The 19567-nt window shown below is 38.8% G+C and overlaps 1 protein-coding gene across 1 annotated transcript; it reads right to left on the bottom strand.

Moving 5' to 3' along the window:
* Positions 1 to 7275: 7275 nt before the first annotated feature.
* On the bottom strand, positions 7276 to 10320 carry LOC141632402 (uncharacterized). Its single transcript, XM_074444952.1, has 4 exons — positions 9969 to 10320; positions 9680 to 9855; positions 9355 to 9492; positions 7276 to 7383 (listed from the first exon to the last, which is right to left on the bottom strand). Exons 1-4 carry the CDS (start codon positions 10318 to 10320, stop codon positions 7276 to 7278), a joined length of 774 nt encoding a protein of 257 aa, XP_074301053.1.
* Between the last annotated feature and the right edge of the window lie 9247 nt (positions 10321 to 19567).

Here is a 19567-nt window from a genome sequence, read left to right as displayed (position 1 = left end):
CCATAGCGAATAAGGTCACACACAATCCACAGCCACAGAAGGCACAAAGCTAGCAAAAAAGCATACCGAATAGAGCAAATGCCCGTTAGAGCATATCACCACTGCCTCTAACTTGTCAGACCGTATCACCACGGCCTCTAACTGACGGAGCGTATCACCAGTGCCTCCATCGGTTTGGAGCGTATCACCACTACCTCCACGGTACTATGTATAGCGTATCACCACTACCTATATGCCGAAGACCTGGCCCGACCCATCGATGCAATAACTGTACACCGAACGACCATCGGGACCTAGAGCGTAGAACTGACGACTCTGGCCACCCCCGAGAACCGACCAAAATAAATCCCGCATCAACGGGTGGCAATAGTTCATTCCAATAGTATATAACTGATACTACCGTCATCTATTAAAACTAGCCCACAAACAAATGCACAGTATAAGTTACTGTACCAACATGCGTGAACAACATCATGACCCAACTCATAGGATAGTATAACTGACTAACCCACTTATCATATGAACAAGAGGAACCAACGACAAATGCAACATACCATTATATAATAACAACTGAACATCACATAACATATGAAACAAGTATAAACATCCAAGGTTATAACAACCTTAGTCATAACATGAACTATAGATGTGAGGTTATACTAGCCTCGACTATAACTTCAACACATAAAACTTGAAGTTATACTTACCTCAACCATAACCTTTACGCGCAACTTAAAGTTATACTATCCAACTATAACCTTGAGCCATAATCTCAGGGTTACGTTAGTTTGAGCTATAACTTTAACTCGCATCCAAAGTTATAGTAGCTTTAGCTATAACCTTGATTCATATTTCCAAGCTTATACCTGTTTCAGCCATAACTAGAGTAACGACCCAAAGATGTACTAACATCAGCTATAACACTCGAATCATCATCAAAGTTATACTAGCTTTAGCTATAACTCTGGAGAGCACTCTTGGCCACCTGTCATGATTAGGGTTCATTCGTAAACCCTAATTGCACTAATGACACCCATATTTAACGCATAAGCAGCATATGATATATAATTAATGCATTAAAACATATGCAAACATTCACTACTACGCAACCCTTGCATTTATGACGCTTTTTTGAGCATTTTTTGACGCTTTAAAGCGTCAATATTTTGTTTATTGACGCTTTTAAAAAGTGTCAATTTTTGGGGCGTCGTTATTTTTTGACGCTTTTTTGGGTCAACATATATAACGCTTTTAAGCGTCTTCATGGGCTATTGACGCTTTTAATTGTCAACAAAGTTGACGCTTTTAAGCGTCTTCAGTGACTATTGACGTTTTTTTGTCAATAAATTTGACGCTTTTAAACGTCTTCATTGATTATTGACGCTTTTAATTGTCGACAAATTTGACGCTTTTAAGCGTCTTCAGCGACTATTGATCCTTTTATGTGTCACTCGATGAGACAAAATTAGGCGTCAACTATTTATATATTGACACTTCTTATATCACGGTATAATTTTGGCTTTTTGATTACCTGATAAAATCATAGAGTAATTAAATAGACCTATCTATAAGTAGTATAGTACTACTAGCTATTACTAAATCATGAGAAAACATAATGCAATATATTAAATGAAGTAAGTACCCACGTACTTTTATAAATAAGCATACGTTTGATACATATATCGTCTCCATTACAAATACTAGCAATACTAGCATTGACAATTTAACTAATATAAACTAGTACTGACTTTATAGTACGACAGAATCAATAATATCTAGCAGGTTCACCAGACTCCTTTTGGACACCACATTCTTCTCGTTCTGAGTTCCTGTCTCTCAGAAGATTCGTGTGTGCGCCTGCTGACCGCATTGCCCTTGGTAACCTCAATGGAATGTTATTATTTTCTGGCCGTGTCGTTTTTTCTTGTGCATCCTCAGTTGCTGGTTTAGTAGGTGGGGCTGCAGGAACAAGCTGAATCACAGATTTCCTCCATTTTTTCCGAGTGGTGGCATTTGATTTCACCTGCAGCAAAAATGGATATTAGAGGGGGTTCCATATCATAAAACAATTAGTTTAAAACGGATACTTCCGTCTAAAACAAGAATTTGTGGTCATAAAATTAAAAGTGGCATTCGGCAAAAAGACGTACATGTGTATTCCCAATGAAGGCGCATCTTCAATCAACACATGAAGGCGCATCGTCACCATCTGATAAATCTGAAACCTATAATGGGAAAAAAAAATAATTTACATAAATATATTTAATTAGTACATATACACTTCACAAAAATGTGTCAAAATTGTGGTGAATAAAATTACCCGTCAAGGGGTAAGAGGAGAGAAAATTAGCTACAGTATGAGACTACTTCACATTATTCAGGTTCAGATCAGTACAACACAAAAACAATCACAATCTTGGAAAATTATAGCGCAAGAAAAAGTTGATTAGAGGAAAATTTACTAAATACAGTTAGAACTGCCAATAATAGAAATAAGTTAGAGTGGCGGCACAAAGTGCAGCCAACTACAACGCAAACACGCACCCACCAGGCACAAGGAAACCGCGTAGCCGAGAGCGAAATCAACAAGCTCAGACTCAGAATCCGACTTAGTAAATTTCATCACTACATTCATAAATAACAACACATAATTTTCTTAGGCATTTAGCCGCACATTTGGAGCATAATATAAGAAAATATATAAAATCGTAGAAATGGCCAAAAGCAAGCAATTACAGAGGGGCAAACGCAAATCAGACAAAGCATAAAAGTACAAACGTAAAGCAAAAAATGATACCAAAAAAACCGAGAAGTAAAGAGGGAATTGAAATATGGCAAAAACCGATAGCTCAACAAACAAAGACACCGGCAGTGGGAATGTTAGCTTGAAAAGCCATCAAATTGAGATACCCAATTCATCAATAAAGTTAACAAGTCCAACAATAGTCCAGCAATGTATTTTTCATGAAAAAAGATTATCGACAACTACAATCATTAGGAATTCATCAATAAAGTTAACAACTCCAGCAATGTTCCAGCAATGTATTTTTCATGAAAAGAGATTATCCACAACTACAATCATCAGACCGAAACTTGACCAAATTATACTGATGTGCTGGTGTCTTGTTGAGGACAGAGTCTAAGCGTGCACATGGTTTTTGCCATTGCAGTCACAGAATCATCTCCATTTAACACCACAGAAACAAAATTTTACAAAAAGAGATTGGATTAATCAAGAGAGAAAAAAACTCAATAGAGAAGAAACATGACCTAATGGCAGCAATTATTTGGGTAAAAAAATGAGTAACACAGACATAAAAAAAAAAAAGGAACGCAATAGACGCATCGGAGTTCAAATGATGTTTGAGCTAATAGCATAAGGGATGAGTTAGGTGTACTATTGTGGCATTTGCAAACTAGACAATCGCATAGATCATATATCAATATGTATGGTGTTTGGGATGGTGATAAGTAGTAAAGGTGGAGTGATACCAGAGAATTGGTAGTAACGTGTAATTGTGAATTTTTATGTAATAAAAATGTTCTAATTGTGCAACTAATTATTAATTCATTTATAATTTTTTTTTTTTTTTGAAAAATATAGGAAGAATAAAGAACTGTTGGCTATGCCAGCATCTATCTTTTCTCCTATGAAAAGAGAATGCTCATCAGGCCTAATGGTTCTCTTTTTTCAAGGAATAGAGAACGATCCTCTGGTACAATTGTTCTCTATGATTGTGAATAGAAAACGCATACTCCAACCATTCGCTAAGATTTAGAAAACGTTGACCTAATGAACGCCTCTAACACGTTCTCTAAAGCCCATTTCAACAGTTTTCTAAACCTATTTTTCTAGTAGTGCTAACATCCAGTAGAGTGAATACGACAATAATAGCAATTAATATTCACTTTGAGCAATAATACAACCAGCACTAAAATCCATAATTATACACATAAGTACATTACCAAACAAATTAAAGTCCGAATGAATACGACAAATTAGACCAATTAATTCTCAAATGAATTATACAAATTACACTCAAGGAAATCGAATTCAGATAGCACTGAACTATCTGAATATGTCTCGAAAAGATCCTATAATCTCTCTGTTAGAAGGCAGATTTAAGAAAGAAAATAGATGATGAAATCCCAAACATATGAAAAAAAATCATATTAACCAACAATAAAAATAGATTAATTGAAATTATCAACCAATAACTTAAACATCTTTATTGATGATCGGAATTAAAAAGACTAATCATGAATATATAGACATTAAACAAGAATGACTGATATTTATCACAAAAAAAAAAAAAAACAATGAAGAGAGAATTATTTGATTTATTGTTACCTGATAACCCAAAATTGATGAATCGAAAACTTTGAAACGAAACCAACCATTTCAGTTAGCAGCAATAGTACCACAGTAGCCCTGTGATTCAAAATGGAAAAGATTTATCACTGACCAACTTGTATCCATGTCTACACAAAAAAAAAACATCCATATTGATTAAACGTGTATAGTATAGTGTTCTATTGTCGAAAAAATTTTACTAACGTCCCTAGATATGAATTGTAGGAGTCTTCTTTCTAACATACACTACTACAAAAAAAAGAAAAGAATTTGCAACGCCTAATAGAGAACGGTTAAGTTAAATAACCGTTCTCTTACAGTAAAGAGAACGCTTGTCTTAAGTAAGCGTTATGTAAAAAAATAATGGAGTACACTCCTTATATTAACCGTTATTTAAACTCATCATTAAATTATTAAAATAATAGTTCAAAAAAACAGAAAAAGTAACAAAGTAATCCAATATCCTCAACCGCCTCTTCTAACCCACTCTATAAGTTAACAAATCACAAACCTGATCTGAAGTCATGCTATAGGAAATCAAAAAGGAGACACAGGCCTGAGAGTAGTGAAGAACTCAAGACGAAGCATATTACATAATGCATATTACAAAATACAGACAAGGGAGTAAGTTTAAGACTCTAATGAAAAATAGCAAGTGTTCAAATTAACTCAGCAAGAAGCAAGAAACCAGCAGAATTAACCTCGTTCCTATTATTAAATAATCCTTGCTTAATAAGTTTTAGATTGGTAAGAGAATTAGAGTAGTTCATGACTTCATGTTATCATTACAGAGAGCTTTGAAGTGTAATTTAATTAGCTGTAGATTTTTGTATAATATGGTTGAAAAAATCCAACTTGTGCAGTTTTTCAATCTAGTTCACGATTCTGCTCTTTAGTGTCTGCCCTTGCCCATTATCGTATATTTCCTCCGTCTCAATTATAAAAGAGCAACGAATAGAAAAGGTATGGTTTAAATAATGGAAAAGGAGGAAGAGCAATTTTGCACATGAGGAAAAAACACATACATCATAGAACCGAAAAGAAAACAGAACAAACTTGTACATCATATGTCCAGTTAAGTCAAGCAGATTGTAACTTGTACATCATATGAGGAGAATTAGAATTGATTGGCAGCATGATTTTTCGGTTGAGTCGAGCAGATTTCGTGCCAGCCTATTTCGAGTTGGGATAATTTCTGTTTGCTTTTACTCAAGTCATTCAAGCAACACATAATAAATACCATGTCCTCAATTATCAAGCAACACCACAAATGCTATCTCAAGTCTCAATACTCAAGCACCACCACAAATGCAAACTAAAATCGTTAAAACCCTAACTAAGGCAAGAACTATCTCTAATCCCCCAAAATTAACACACTAATCAAATAAATCATCGTCAATACCATAACACCGGAATTAATCATAAAATCACAAAAATTAACACACTAATCAAATAAATCATCGGCAATATCATAACACCGGAATTAATCATAAAATCGCAAGATTAAACACCTAAGATAAATGAAAATATGAGTAGAAATGAAATTAAAATTGCGAGCAGAAACGAAATCGAGTAGAAATCGCAAGATCTGAACAAAAACAACCATTTGGAGAGAAAAATTGAAAAGAAGTGAAAATATTGATACATACCAGGTCGAAGAAACGAAGATGATGAAATTAACTTGGAATGAATTGAAGAATCAGAGGCAAAATCTTATATTTGTTGATGATCAAACGATAAATTGTAAGGTTAAGGTTTTTCTTGGAGGAGTTTTTGTGCGGGAGTTGAATAGTTGAGTTGATAGTGGGTATGTGGGTATAGTGGCCTGGGGTTTAGTTGAAAATTAGAAAAGTTTCCCTCACTTAATGAACATATGGGCGGTAATTCAAAAAAAAAGGAGGGTTAATTATGTGGTCGACGCTTGATAAAAGCGTCAATGCAAATGCATCATCAATGTAAGGGTTTTGTAGTAGTGACTAAAACATAATTAATCATGATAATAAACAATCAAACATGTACCAATCATACAAATCAGTCATTAAATTATATTAATTAAATCATATTAATTAAATCAATTGGCATAAACCTTTTTACGCAAATAATCCCAAAGATCGTCTTCAATGATATAATCGTCCTCTCCAGGAGCAACTTCCACGCCTTCATTGTCATTTCACACGTGCCAAAGAAGAACAAATCTAATAAATATACTATATATATATATATATATATATATATATATATATATATATATATATATATATATATATATATATATATATATATATATATATAAACAATAAAAACTACGCGAAAAAACATAAAACTTACGAAGAAGATAGATAGATCCAAGGAGTAGGATCGATCTAGGCACCACGAACGATGAAGAACGAAGGAAAAGAAAGGGCGGCACGAAACCCTAGGCGAGATTTCGCGCGGCACCAAGGGAGGAAGAGAGGAGAGAATTTAGGTTTAGGGTTTTTGTGAGAAATAAGAAAAAAGAATTGCAAGGGTTTGGTATCCATTCTTATTTATAGAATAACTCATGGGTTTATTTCAAGCTTAGGCCCAAAACTCACCCATCTACACCAAAATCACGTGAGACCCAAGATAAGAGCTGGTCTTCACCCGTTTTGAACCCATCGTGCCCAAAAGATAAGAGACGGATATTTTCCCAGAAAATAAAATATGAAAGATAGAAAAATAAAATTAAAGAAATATATTAAGGAAATTAGGGGTGTTACAATCCAACCCCCTAAAAAGAAGTTTCGTCCTCGAAACTTGGTAAGAGAACTACCTCACTCGAAAAGATGCGGATGCTTCTCTCGCATAGATGCTTCGGTTTCCCAAGTCTCTTGCTCGAACCTCTGACTTCTCCACAGAACCCGAACCAAAGGTACAACCTTATTCCTTAGCCTCTTCTCCTAACATTCCAAAATAAGAACGGGTCGTTCCTCATAAGTCATGTTAGGCTCAAACTCAATAACATCAGCCTGTAGAACATGGGAAGGATCAATGCGATAACGATGCAACTGTGACACATGGAAAACATCGTGAAACTTCAACAGATTCGGAGGTAAAGCCAACCTATAGGCTACCTCGCCATCTCTCTCGAGCACCTCATAAGGTACAATGTACTTAGGATTATGCTTGCCCTTAATCCCAAATCTCTTGACACTTTTCATCGCCGAAACCTTAAGAAAGACCCTATCGCCAACCTCAAACTCAATCGGCCTACGCCGCTGATGCGTGTCTTTTGTATGATGTTTTACATCCCATTTTACACGCATTTCAGAGCTCATTTGTGTAGTTTAAGCTACCATTTCCCCCATTTCCGTCTACTTTCGTGTTTTTGTACTTTATTGCAGAAATGTGAAGAATTCAACGGAAATTGAGCTAAATCCGTCCCCGACTATCCTGCATTGCAATTGACGTGAAGTATTGACTCGAGGAATGAGCTAGGTGCGCATTTCAAAGCCCAAAAGACAAATCCACGAGATTTTAGAAGTCAAGTATCAGCTCAAGCAGTCGATCGACCACTACCATCAGTCGATCGACCAACCTGTGGGCTCCAAGCTACTTGTCAGACATCGAAGAGCGATCGATCGTTCGCCATGCTTAGTCGATCGACAAGCCGCTATCCGCACGAAAATTAAAAGATCGAGGAATTTGAAGCCCATTATGTTTAGGTTTTGATAATAAGTATTACGTATGTTTGCTATATAACGTAACCTAGAACATCATATACAGGCATCCAGTTTTGATCCGATTTTTATCTAAGTTTTACACAGTAACATTCAGTTTCTATTAGGGTTCGGAATATTGTTTTAGCATTGGAATTTAGTTCTTATTCTTAATCATTCCTCTGAAATCTCGGTATTCTTCTGCCTTATTTGAATTCACTCTTATTTCGTTATTAGTTTAGAATTGCTAGTTAGGTTCCCGAAACCGTTTTATCGCTTTATGTTAATTGTTTGTTCTACTATTTTTAGCATGAATTCAGTAGTCTTTATCGTCAATATTATTGTTATTTTCGCCATAGCCATGAGTAGCTAAATCAATTGTGCTAGGATGTAGGGGAATTATAGCTTAGGCGGTGTATTATTAATTTGGACTGAAATCGTGTGTCAGTCGATCGACTGCCATACCTGGTCGATCGACTGACCACGTGAGGTTACCTTTCGTTTTAATTGATTTTATTGTTGTATTTAGCGAATCGAATGCAAGCGACCAGTTAGATGCTTAATTTATGACTGACCCATTAGATCGAAAGATAGGGAAAGTTGTTAGATCACCAATTAAAATGACTAAACTGTGCTGAGATCGAAAGATAGGTAAAGTTTAGATTATTAGTCACTTTTCAGGACGAGAGTCAGTATTAGTGATATTAGGGACTTATAGCAAGATCGAAAGATGCTATTTGTTAAGAGTGGACTGAGAGGACCTCTTTATTTCCGGCCTCACATGTGTTCGATTTGGACCTGTTTAGTATGCTGCCACCGAAACTATAACGAACCGACCATCCTAGTACCTCTTTTTATACTTGATTTCATCCGTTTGCTTAGTTCACATTATTTTATTGCGCATTGGTTGTAGACCAAATCCAATCAAACCCCCACCTTATTGTTACCTTAGACCGAATTTAAACAACTAGAAACTACGTCTGCCTCTCTGTGGTTCGACCCGACTGCCGCTAGCTATAGTTGTAGTTGAAGATTATAAATTTATTTTTGACACCTCACGACGGGTATCAGCCGCAAGTCTGCATATGTCTTCTGTCGATCCTGGACTGCCTTAAGCTTCTCACGAATCATCCTCACTTGGTCAATCGATTCATGTACCAAATCTGGACCAAGAACGACAGCCTCACTAGAGTCGTCCCAACACAATGGACTACGGCACTTCCTTATATAACGTGCCTCAAACGGAGCCATCTGAATATTCGCTTAGTAACATTTGTTGTAGGAGAACTCCATAAGAGGTAAACTCTTCTCCCAACTAACTTGGAACTCCAAAGCACAAACTCGCAACATGTCCTCAAGTGTCTGAATGGTACGCTCGGTCTGACCATCAATTGCAGCATGAAAAGCCGTACTCATCTTAAGCTCACTCCCCAAAGCCAATTGCAGCTTCTTCCAAAACTATGAACAGAACCTCGGATCACGGTCGGAGATGATATCCTTAGGAACCCCATGGAGACGAATGATCTCTCGCTGATAAGCATTCGCTAGTTATTTGAGACTAAAAGTCTCCTTCATCGGAATGAAATGCGCGATCTTATTCAAACGATCAACCACGACCCAAATCGCATTCATTCCTCTCGGTGACCTCAGCAAACCCATGATGAAATCCATCGAAATAGACTCCCATTTCCATGTGGGAATCTCTAATGGTTGCAGTAGACCACCAGGTCTTTAATGTTCGAACTTGACCTTCTGACAAATCAGGCAACGACTCACAAACTCGGCGTTCTCCTTCTTCATACTCGGCCACCAAAACCGTAGCTTCAGATCGTTGTACATATTATCACCACTAGGATGAACCTAATAGGGAGTAATATGAGCCTCCTTGAGAATGTTATATTTTAAGAAATCGGAGCTAGGTACTCACCAACGACCTTGGAATTGTAGACCATCATCAGGTCCAATGTCGAAGCCTTTGGCGCGATCTTCACTTATAGCGACTCGAACTCCTTCTAAGAATTCATCCTCTATTTGCTTAACTCGGATCTCCTGAAGGATCTCGGGTTCAGTAACCATCGCACTCATTTCTAAAGTACCAGGAATAACTACCTCAAGGCTCATCTTCTGGAACTCTCGACTCAAGTCGTCAGGTAACACCAACGCAGATCTCATAGCATGACACACCATGCGACCCAAAACATCGGCAACCACGTTTGCCTTACCCTCATGATACTGCAGCTCAACCTTATAGTCATTAAGCAGCTCCAACCAACGTCTCTGCCTCATGTTATGATCTCTCTGAGTGAAGATATACTTCAAGCTCTTATGATCCGTGTAAATGTTGCAAGAGATTTCATACAAATAGTGCAGCCATAGCTTAAGTGCAAACACCACTGCTGCTAACTCAAGATCGTGAGTCGGATAGTTCATCTCATGAACTTTCAACTGACGAGAAGCATAAGCCACAACTTTACCCTTTTGCATAAAGACACAACCTAACCCAAACTTTGACGCATCGCAATAGACATCGAACTCAACGCCCTTTTCTGGTAGGGTCAACACAGGAGTAGTATTCAACCTTTTATTCAACTCCTGGAATGTAGCTTCGAAAGCCTCAATGTAACACCCGCCCTTTTCGTATAATTTTCATAAAGAAAAATAATACTTTTACATTACTTTAACTAGTTAATTTCATTATATTAATAAAAGTAATTTAATTAAAGCTATAAGTTTTAAAGCCTACGTATATAAAATATACGTTTTCGTCGGATAGAAATAATGATAATAATAATAATAATAATAATAACTATTTTGATAATAAAATTTCCGTCTTAAATTATAGTAGGTTTAAGATGCACCTCCGTCTAGTAAAGGACCGTCACATTTTCACATGTGAGCCTAATCTATCCCCGACCTACCTCGTGTCGACAACACATTCCTTAACTTTAGCACCCAATTAAAATATAAGTTATTGACCCACACTCACAAATGTTGGACCAATCCAAAAACACCTCACCATTTTATATTCCTTCTTTTTCGAAATCCTTGTGTAAAAAGCTTGAACACCTGCAACAACATTTCAGCCGCTGTAAGAAAACAAAACTCAAAACAGGCTCAAGAAAACCCATTAATGGCGACCTAAAATCTTAGATTTCTAGCTCATTTTTCGACCAAACTCAATAATTTTTGCACCATTTTTCTCCTTGTCTCTTCCTTCATCTTTTAAGGTAAGAAAGGCATAGCCTTGTGAAGTTCTCGTCTCGACCCGTCTCATAAATGTGACGTTTTTAAACTAACTCGGCTCTTATTACGGTTTTTAGGTGAAGACTTCGAGGACCCCGAAGGAAACTCGTTCATAATTGACCATTCCCTTGAAGATTGAAGAAAGTTAAGGTAACGGTGATAGGTTACTCGACAAACGTCGGGAAACTCGCCCTTTCTACTCGACTTTTCTGTAGTTATAGTAAAAGTTGGAACCTTTGAATGATTTTTCGTGTATAGAAGTGTTCTTTGAAGTACATGTGGTAAACTTCCATGGTGGTTGTGTTGTTGCGTGCCCTTTCTCTGCTTTACCCAGTTTAGAGTTTCGAAAATAGGGTGTGACTTGTTTCTTGCTGTGTGAACTGTGTTTGCGTATCTGCTGGATTTTATGAGTTCACTCATGCTAAAAATGATGGATTTGTTTACGCCTTTGTATGATTATACCGTCCTCAACACAGATTCTTCTTCCGTCTTAAAACGGTGCCATGGTAGAGCTGCTAGGTGCAGCCCAAAACTGTGACTCTGCTGTTCTCGAGCCCTGTTTTGGGTTGGACTAAACGGCCCCTCGAAAACGCTTTCTTGCTTGTGTCTTCATGCTAATGCCGTCACATGTATACTCGATTTTGGACTGTCAAATGGAGTTCGGAGTACAGGAACCGTGCATTCCTCGCCTCCCTGTACAATTTCTTTAAACAAATTAACTTAGGACTGCTTGTGCAGGTACAGGGGTCGGGGGAATGAACGAACTGTACTGATTCCACTTGCTCACTTTACTTTCATTCTGTGTTTGCTGGGCTTACTGATGCCATGTTCCCTTTTTTTTTCTTTATTTGTGTTTGCTGGGTTTGCCTAGCACATTGATATCATGCCCTCTTCTTTCTTTATTTTGTGATCACTGTGGTTGCTATATAAACATTGCCGTGTTCCTTTTTTTTTTTTTTGTTTCTTTATTGTGAGATTACTGATGTTGGACTCACCAACTTCAATGCTTGGGCTCAAACCATGAAAACTTTTGGGCTCACCTCTTCATTTTATTTGGACCAAATTTCTGGATGTTTGTGGGCTCATCATTATTGGATTTTTGGGCTCGTCTTGTCACTTGCATTGGATTTGTGTGCTTCCCGTAAATTTTCTCATGACGTAAATTACCCATTACCACTTGTTATATTTTACTTATTTTATTTAATCGGCACGTATAACTATAAAGTGAGATATTTATTTTATATGTCACAAGTATGAAAAGATGATTATAATTAATTACTTGTTGTGAGTCGTATTCTTGTAGAAATGCCATAGTACCATCATATATGCTTGACATGCCTTTATGCCTTCTTGTGCCGTTCTGCCAAGTATGGATTTAGCTCATTTATTCCGCCTCTTTCGGACTGTTCTGCCGATTGTGGGTTCTCGACTTCCGTTCTGTCGATCGAGTCTTGGATGCGGACTGTTCTGCCGCATGTCGAATCGGGGACCGTTCTGCCTCGACAGTCTGGCCAGATTTAGACTAGGACTGAGTCTTTGTGATTATCATTGTCGTCCTACCAGGGGAAATTATATTTGATGAGTGTAGTAAAGGATTTGCATTTTGGATGGGTATATTGGTCGTGTCTCCTTGAATTACTTGCTCATGGTTAAGTGGTCTTTATCTTGCCTTCCAGCATTTTCCTCCATTATTTAACTTTGTTTATGCTTTGCTTACTTGCCTATCTTATTCCTTTTCCTTATTTATGAATCTTTGATCATGTATGCTCATATGCATAGTTACGATTCAACTCATTCTCATCTTACTTGATCTGGTCATTTGTTTATGTGTTTTGTCATGTTCATCTTGATGTTTTGTGGCTGGGAGAACCTTGAGTTACTCCCCACTGACTGTGGCTTTCATGTTTACATGAATGACAGGTTGGTGAAGATGCTTATATGGGGTTTGACGTGTGAGCTAGCGAGTACCCCGGACTTTTAGATTTCTTATTTACCGCTTAGACTCACCTATTTCTTTATGTCATTCGAGGGATATATTTTCCCCACTTTTGACCGTTTTATTTGTATGGACCCTTGTTTTTATTTCCGTTTTTCCTTACATTTGAATGTTAGTGACTCCCGTGATGCTAAACTCTATCTACTAAATAAAAGTTTTAAAAACTTCACATTTTTCGTACATATTTAGTAGTTTACTTTCCGCTTTATCGCGGGGGTGTCTGATTGGTATCAGAGCCTTTGTAGCTCCCGACGCACACACGTGTACCCCAACTTAAATTTTGAACTTGACCTTGAAATAATGAATGAGAGATGGGTAGAACAAAGGACCTAAGTTGGTAGTCTTCTTGTGCATGCTATTTGTTAAGTACTAACTCGTTTGACTCTCTTTGGTGCTTTAAGAAGATGGTGCGACCAAACAATGTGGAGAATACTATCTTGCAAGCTCTTACCCAAATCCTTCAAAATCAGCAAAATGTCAATGTTCAAGGCCGTCCTGCTCAACAAGCGGTAGATCATCAAGGAAGTTTTGCTTGGATTGCAAGTCAACTAGCAAGAAACAAGGCTAAGACCTATGGTGGTGAAGTGGATCCTATTGAGCTTTCCGAGTTGTTTCGTGACATGGAAAAGAATTTCTCTCTTTATGATGTCCAAGATCGAGACAAAGTGAAGCTTGCCTCTCATTTCCTTGTGAAGGAGGCCGATAGGTGGTGGACTATTACCGGACCTTCCGTCACTCAAGACCCCACCTTTGATTGGAACCGTTTGAAGACTCTTGTGGAAACTCGTTTCTACCCTAAGGAACTCAAGCAACAAAAATTGAAGGAGTTCATTGATTTCAAGCAAGGAGGCCTATCCGTTCAAGCTTTCACCGACAAGTTCAATGATCTTGCTCACTATGCCCCTAAGTTTGTGAATGATGAAGATGAGCGTGTCTACTTCTACCGAAGCAAGTTGAATCCTAAGTTGGAAAGTATGGTGAGAAGAGATTCCACAACCTTTGTGGCGGTCTATGATGATGCTTTTTGGGCCGAAAATTCCTTGAAGGCTATTGATGATGATGCCAAGACTCGTTCCCACTCTACTTCTTACCGTCCTAACTTTCATAGCAAGAGACCCTTTGTGCCTTCTCCTTCACCGAATTATTCTAACAAGAGGTTTGTGCCAAGAACACAAGAACCAAAAGTGCAGGAACCAAGGAGGCAAGAGCCTAGTGGACAAGTTTCCCAATCAAGCAACAACAACCTCAACTTGGAGAAAGCTCGCAAGTGCTTCAATTGTAAGCAAGCCTTACACCCCGGAGTTGGATGCTACAATCGACCTTTGACTTGCTATCATTGTAAGAAGCCCGGTCACCGCTACAATGATTGCCCCGATAGGAAGACTTCTACTACTTCTTCTTCCACCCAAGTTCCTAAAGCCAAGCCAAGAGGAACCATCTTCGTCATGAGTCGTGCCGAAGCCGCCGCTCATCCCGACATCATTACAGGTATGTTCTCAATTCTCGATCAACCATGCCTTATTCTTTTTGATACCGGCGCATCTTTATCTTTTATGTCTTCCAAGTTTTCGGAAAAGTTAGCTCTTGAGCCCATACCTAGTGAGGATACCCCTATATCCTTACCTTCCGGAGAAATCATTTCATGATCCTACTTCTTTCCCGATGTCCCTATCATAATTTCGGGAAATCTTTTCCCCGCTAACCTACTTCGTTTTCCCCATGAGGAATTCGATGTGATTTTGGGTATGAATTGGTTGTCCAAGTATGATGCAAGATTCGAGTGTAGAGATCAAAAGATTCGCCTCAAAAGTCCGCTAGGAACCCGTGTTTCCTATAAAGGGATTCGTTCTCAAGAAGGTGTGAAGTTGATTTCCGCGTTGAAGTTGATGAGTATGGAGAGGAAAGGTCACCAAGTCTTTTTATGTGTGGTGACTTCTACTTCTCCTTCTTTGCCGAAGCTTGAAGAAGTGCCCGTGGTGTGTGAGTTCGCCGATGATTTTCCCGAGGAGTTGCCCGGGATACCTCCCGAGCGTGATGTTGAATTTTCTATCGGCATTGTGCCCGGAACCGGACCGTTTGCAAAAGCTCCTTACCGTATGGCGCCAACCGAACTTAAAGAGTTAAGGAAGCAACTTGATGAGATGATTGAGAAAGGATTTATTCGACCTAGTGCCTCACCTTGGGGTGCTCCCGTTCTCTTTGTGAAGAAGAAAGATGGATCCATGAGACTTTGTATCGATTATCGTGAGCTCAACCGTGTCACTATCAAGAACAAGTACCCTCTACCAAGGATTGAAGATTTGTTCGACCAACTCAAAGGTGCCTCTACGTTCTCCAAGATTGATCTAAGATCCGGTTATCATCAAATTCCCGTTCGTGATTCCGATATTCCAAAAACCGCCTTTAGCACGAGATATGGACATTTCGAGTTTAAGGTGATGCCCTTTGGTTTAACCAATGCCCCCGCAATCTTCATGGACCAAATGAACCGAACTTTTAGTGAGTTCTTGGACAAGTGTGTTGTGGTCTTCATCGACGATATTCTCATCTATTCTAAATCCGAGGAAGAGCATGCCGATCATCTTCGTACTATCTTAGAGATTCTTCGTCGTCAAAAGTGGTTTGCCAAGTTTTCCAAGTGTGAATTTTGGTTGTCTCAGGTGTCATTTCTTGGTCATGTGATATCTAAGGAAGGTGTTATGGTGGATCCTTCGAAGATTGAAACCGTGATGGAATGGAAGAGCCCGACCAATGTTGGTGAGATCCGTAGTTTCTTGGGTTTGGCGGGTTATTACCGTCGCTTTGTAAAGGACTTTTCTAAGCTCGCTAGACCGATGACTCAACTTTTGAAGAAAGAGACCAAATTCTTGTGGACCGAAGCTTGTGAAGTAGCGTTTCAAGAGTTGAAGAGAAGATTGACTCTTTTGCTCCCGTGTTGACCTTACCCGAGGATGGAGTGGACTTTGATGTGTTTTGTGATGCTTCTAAGATGGGTTTAGGTTGTGTTCTCATGCAAAATAGGAAGGTTGTAGCTTATGCTTCGCGACAATTGAGAGTTCATGAAGTGAACTACCCTACTCACGATCTTGAGTTAGCCGCCGTTGTTCATGCCTTAAAGATGTGGAGACACTACCTCATTGGAGTTCATTGCCGTATCTTCACCGATCATAAGAGTTTGAGGTATATTTTCACCCAAAAGGAGTTGAATATGAGACAACGCCGTTGGTTGGAATTAGTGAATGACTATGATTTGGAGTTGTTATATCACGAAGGAAAGGCAAATGTGGTTGCCGATGCTCTTAGTAGAAAGTCAATTCACTCCTTGAGTGCCATCCGTGTGCTTCCCGATGACCTTTGTGCCGTGTTTCGTAAGTTAAGTTTGCAAATAGTGGAAAGTGGCTTTGATTACCTTGGTGCTATGGTTGCCGAACCCGTTATTCTTCATGAGATCCGTGATAACCTTGTGGATGATGCTACTTTCAAAAGATTCCAAGCCAAGCTTCTTGAAGGGAAAGCTAAAGATTGTGAGATTGATGCTAGTGGATACCTTCGTTACCAAAGCCGCATGTATGTCCCCGATGCCAGTAACTTGAGAAAGAGAGTTCTTGATGAAGCCCATCTATCCCCTTATTCTATCCACCCCGGAGGAGACAAGATGTATAAGGATTTGAAGCTTCAATTTTGGTGGCCTAACATGAAGAATGACATTGTGACTTATGTTGGGAAATGCCTCACTTGTCAACAAGTGAAGATTGAGCATAAGAGACCCGGAGGTTTGCTACAACCCTTGGATGTGCCTTTATGGAAATGGGAATCTATCTCTATGGATTTTGTTATGGCCTTGCCTAAGACCGTTGGTGGAAAGGATGCCGTATGGGTGATTGTGGATAGATTGACCAAGTGTGCTAGGTTCATCCCCATAAAAGAGACTTGGAGTCTAGATAGGCTTGCTAGTGCCTATGTTGAGGAGATTGTTCGTTACCATGGTGTCCCTAAGGAGATCGTGTCGGATCGTGACCCAAGATTTTGTTCGAGATTTTGGAAGGCTTTACAAGATGCTATGGGTAGTAAGTTGCTAATGAGTACCGCTTTCCATGCCGCTACCGATGGACAAACCGAAAGGACGATTCAAACTCTTGAAGATTTGTTGCGTGCTTGTGCCCTTGATTTCCATATTAGTTGGGAGAAGAGCCTACCTTTGGTGGAGTTTTCCTACAATAATAGTTACCATGCCTCTATCAAGATGGCTCCTTATGAAGCTTTATATGGAAGAAAGTGTCGTAGCCCGATTTGTTGGAATCAAGCAAGTGATGTTCGTGATCTAGGACCCGACGAGTTAGCCGAAACAATTGACCAAGTGAAGATCATCCGAGAAAGAATGAAAGCCGCCCAAGATCGCCAAAAGTCTTATGCCGATGTTCGCCGTCGACCCTTGGAGTTTGAAATTGGTGATAAAGTGTTCTTGAAGGTTTCCCCTATGAAAGGAGTAAAGAGATTTGGAGTTAAAGGAAAGTTGAGTCCAAAGTACATTGGACCCTATGATGTGGTGAAAAGGATTGGTGTCGTGGCTTACAAATTGGATTTGCCCCCGAGTTTGGGTAAAGTTCATGATGTGTTCCATGTGTCTCAACTTAGGAAGTACATTAGTGACCCGAGTCATGTGTTGCAAAATGATATTCCCGAGCTTGAGCCTAGTCTTTCTTTCGAAGAGAGACCGATTCGCATTTTGGATAAGAAAGACAAAAAGTTGAGGAGTAAAGTTGTCCCCTTACTGAAAGTTTTATGGAAGTGCGGTGACGTGGAAGAAGTGACTTGGGAACCGGAAGCTTCCATGCGTATCAAGTACCCGGATTTATTCTCTTAAGGTAATTTTCTTACTTCAAGTTTCGAGGACAAAACTTTTTAAAAGGAGGGGTGATTGTAACACCCGCCCTTTTCGTATAATTTTCATAAAGAAAAATAATACTTTTACATTACTTTAACTAGTTAATCATTATATTAATAAAAGTAATTTAATTAAAGCTATAAGTTTTAAAGCCTACGTATATAAAATATACGTTTTCGTCGGATAGAAATAATGATAATAATAATAATAACTATTTTGATAATAAAATTTCCGTCTTAAATTATAGTAGGTTTAAGATGAACCTCCGTCTAGCAAAGGACCGCCACATTTTCACATGTGAGCCTAATCTATCCCCGACCTACCTCGTGTCGACAACACATTCCTTAACTTTAGCACCCAATTAAAATATAAGTTATTGACCCACACTCACAAATGTTGGACCAATCCAAAAACACCTCACCATTTTATATTCCTTCTTTTTCGAAATCCTTGTGTAAAAAGCTTGAACACCTGCAACAACATTTCAGCCGCTGTAAGAAAACAAAACTCAAAACAGGCTCAAGAAAACCCATTAATGGCGACCTAAAATCTTAGATTTCTATCTCATTTTTCGACCAAACTCAATAATTCTTGCACCATTCTTCTCCTTGTCTCTTCCTTCATCTTTTAAGGTAAGAAGGGCATAGCCTTGTGAAGTTCTCGTCTCGACCCGTCTCATAAATGTGACGTTTTTAAACTAACTCGGCTCTTATTACGGTTTTTAGGTGAAGACTTCGAGGACCCCGAAGGAAACTCGTTCATAATTGACCATTCCCTTGAAGATTGAAGAAAGTTAAGGTAACGGTGATAGGTTACTCGACAAACGTCGGGAAACTCGCCCTTTCTACTCGACTTTTCTGTAGTTATAGTAAAAGTTGGAACCTTTGAATGATTTTTCGTGTATAGAAGTGTTCTTTGAAGTACATGTGGTAAACTTCCATGGTGGTTGTGTTGTTGCGTGCCCTTTCTCCTCGCTTTACCCAGTTTAGAGTTTGAAAATAGGGTGTGACTTGTTTCTTCTTTGTGTGAATGTGTTTGCGTATCTGCTGGATTTTCTGAGTTCACTCATGCTAAAAATGATGGATTTGTTTACGCCTTTGTATGATTATACCGTCCTCAACACAGATTCTTCTTCCGTCTTAAAACGGTGCCATGGTAGAGCTGCTAGGTGCAGCCCAAAACTGTGACTCTGCTGTTCTCGAGCCCTGTTTTGGGTTGGACTAAACGGCCCCTCGAAAACGCTTTCTTGCTTGTGTCTTCATGCTAATGCCGTCACATGTATACTCGATTTTGGACTGTCAAATGGAGTTCGAGTACAGAACCGTGCATTCCTCGCCTCCTGTACAATTTCTTTAAACAAATTAACTTAGAATTTGCTTGTGCGAGTGTACGAGTCGGGGGAATGAACG

This window comes from Silene latifolia, chromosome Y (genome assembly GCF_048544455.1).
Source record: "Silene latifolia isolate original U9 population chromosome Y, ASM4854445v1, whole genome shotgun sequence".
NCBI lineage: Eukaryota > Viridiplantae > Streptophyta > Magnoliopsida > Caryophyllales > Caryophyllaceae > Silene > Silene latifolia.
Note: the sequence above shows the minus strand (reverse complement) of the source record. Positions and strands in the feature narration are given on the sequence as shown.

Coding starts and splice junctions, on each gene's coding strand:
- LOC141632402 (XM_074444952.1), bottom strand. CDS start 10,320: ATGAGGCAGAGACGTTGGTTGGAGCTGCTTAATGACTATAAGGTTGAG. Junction 9,856..9,968: donor TGATGGTCTACAATTCCAAG/GTCGTTGGTGAG, acceptor AACGATCTGAAG/CTACGGTTTTGGTGGCCGAG. Junction 7,384..9,354: donor TTTGTGCTTTGGAGTTCCAA/GTTAGTTGGGAG, acceptor CATGTGTCACAG/TTGCATCGTTATCGCATTGA.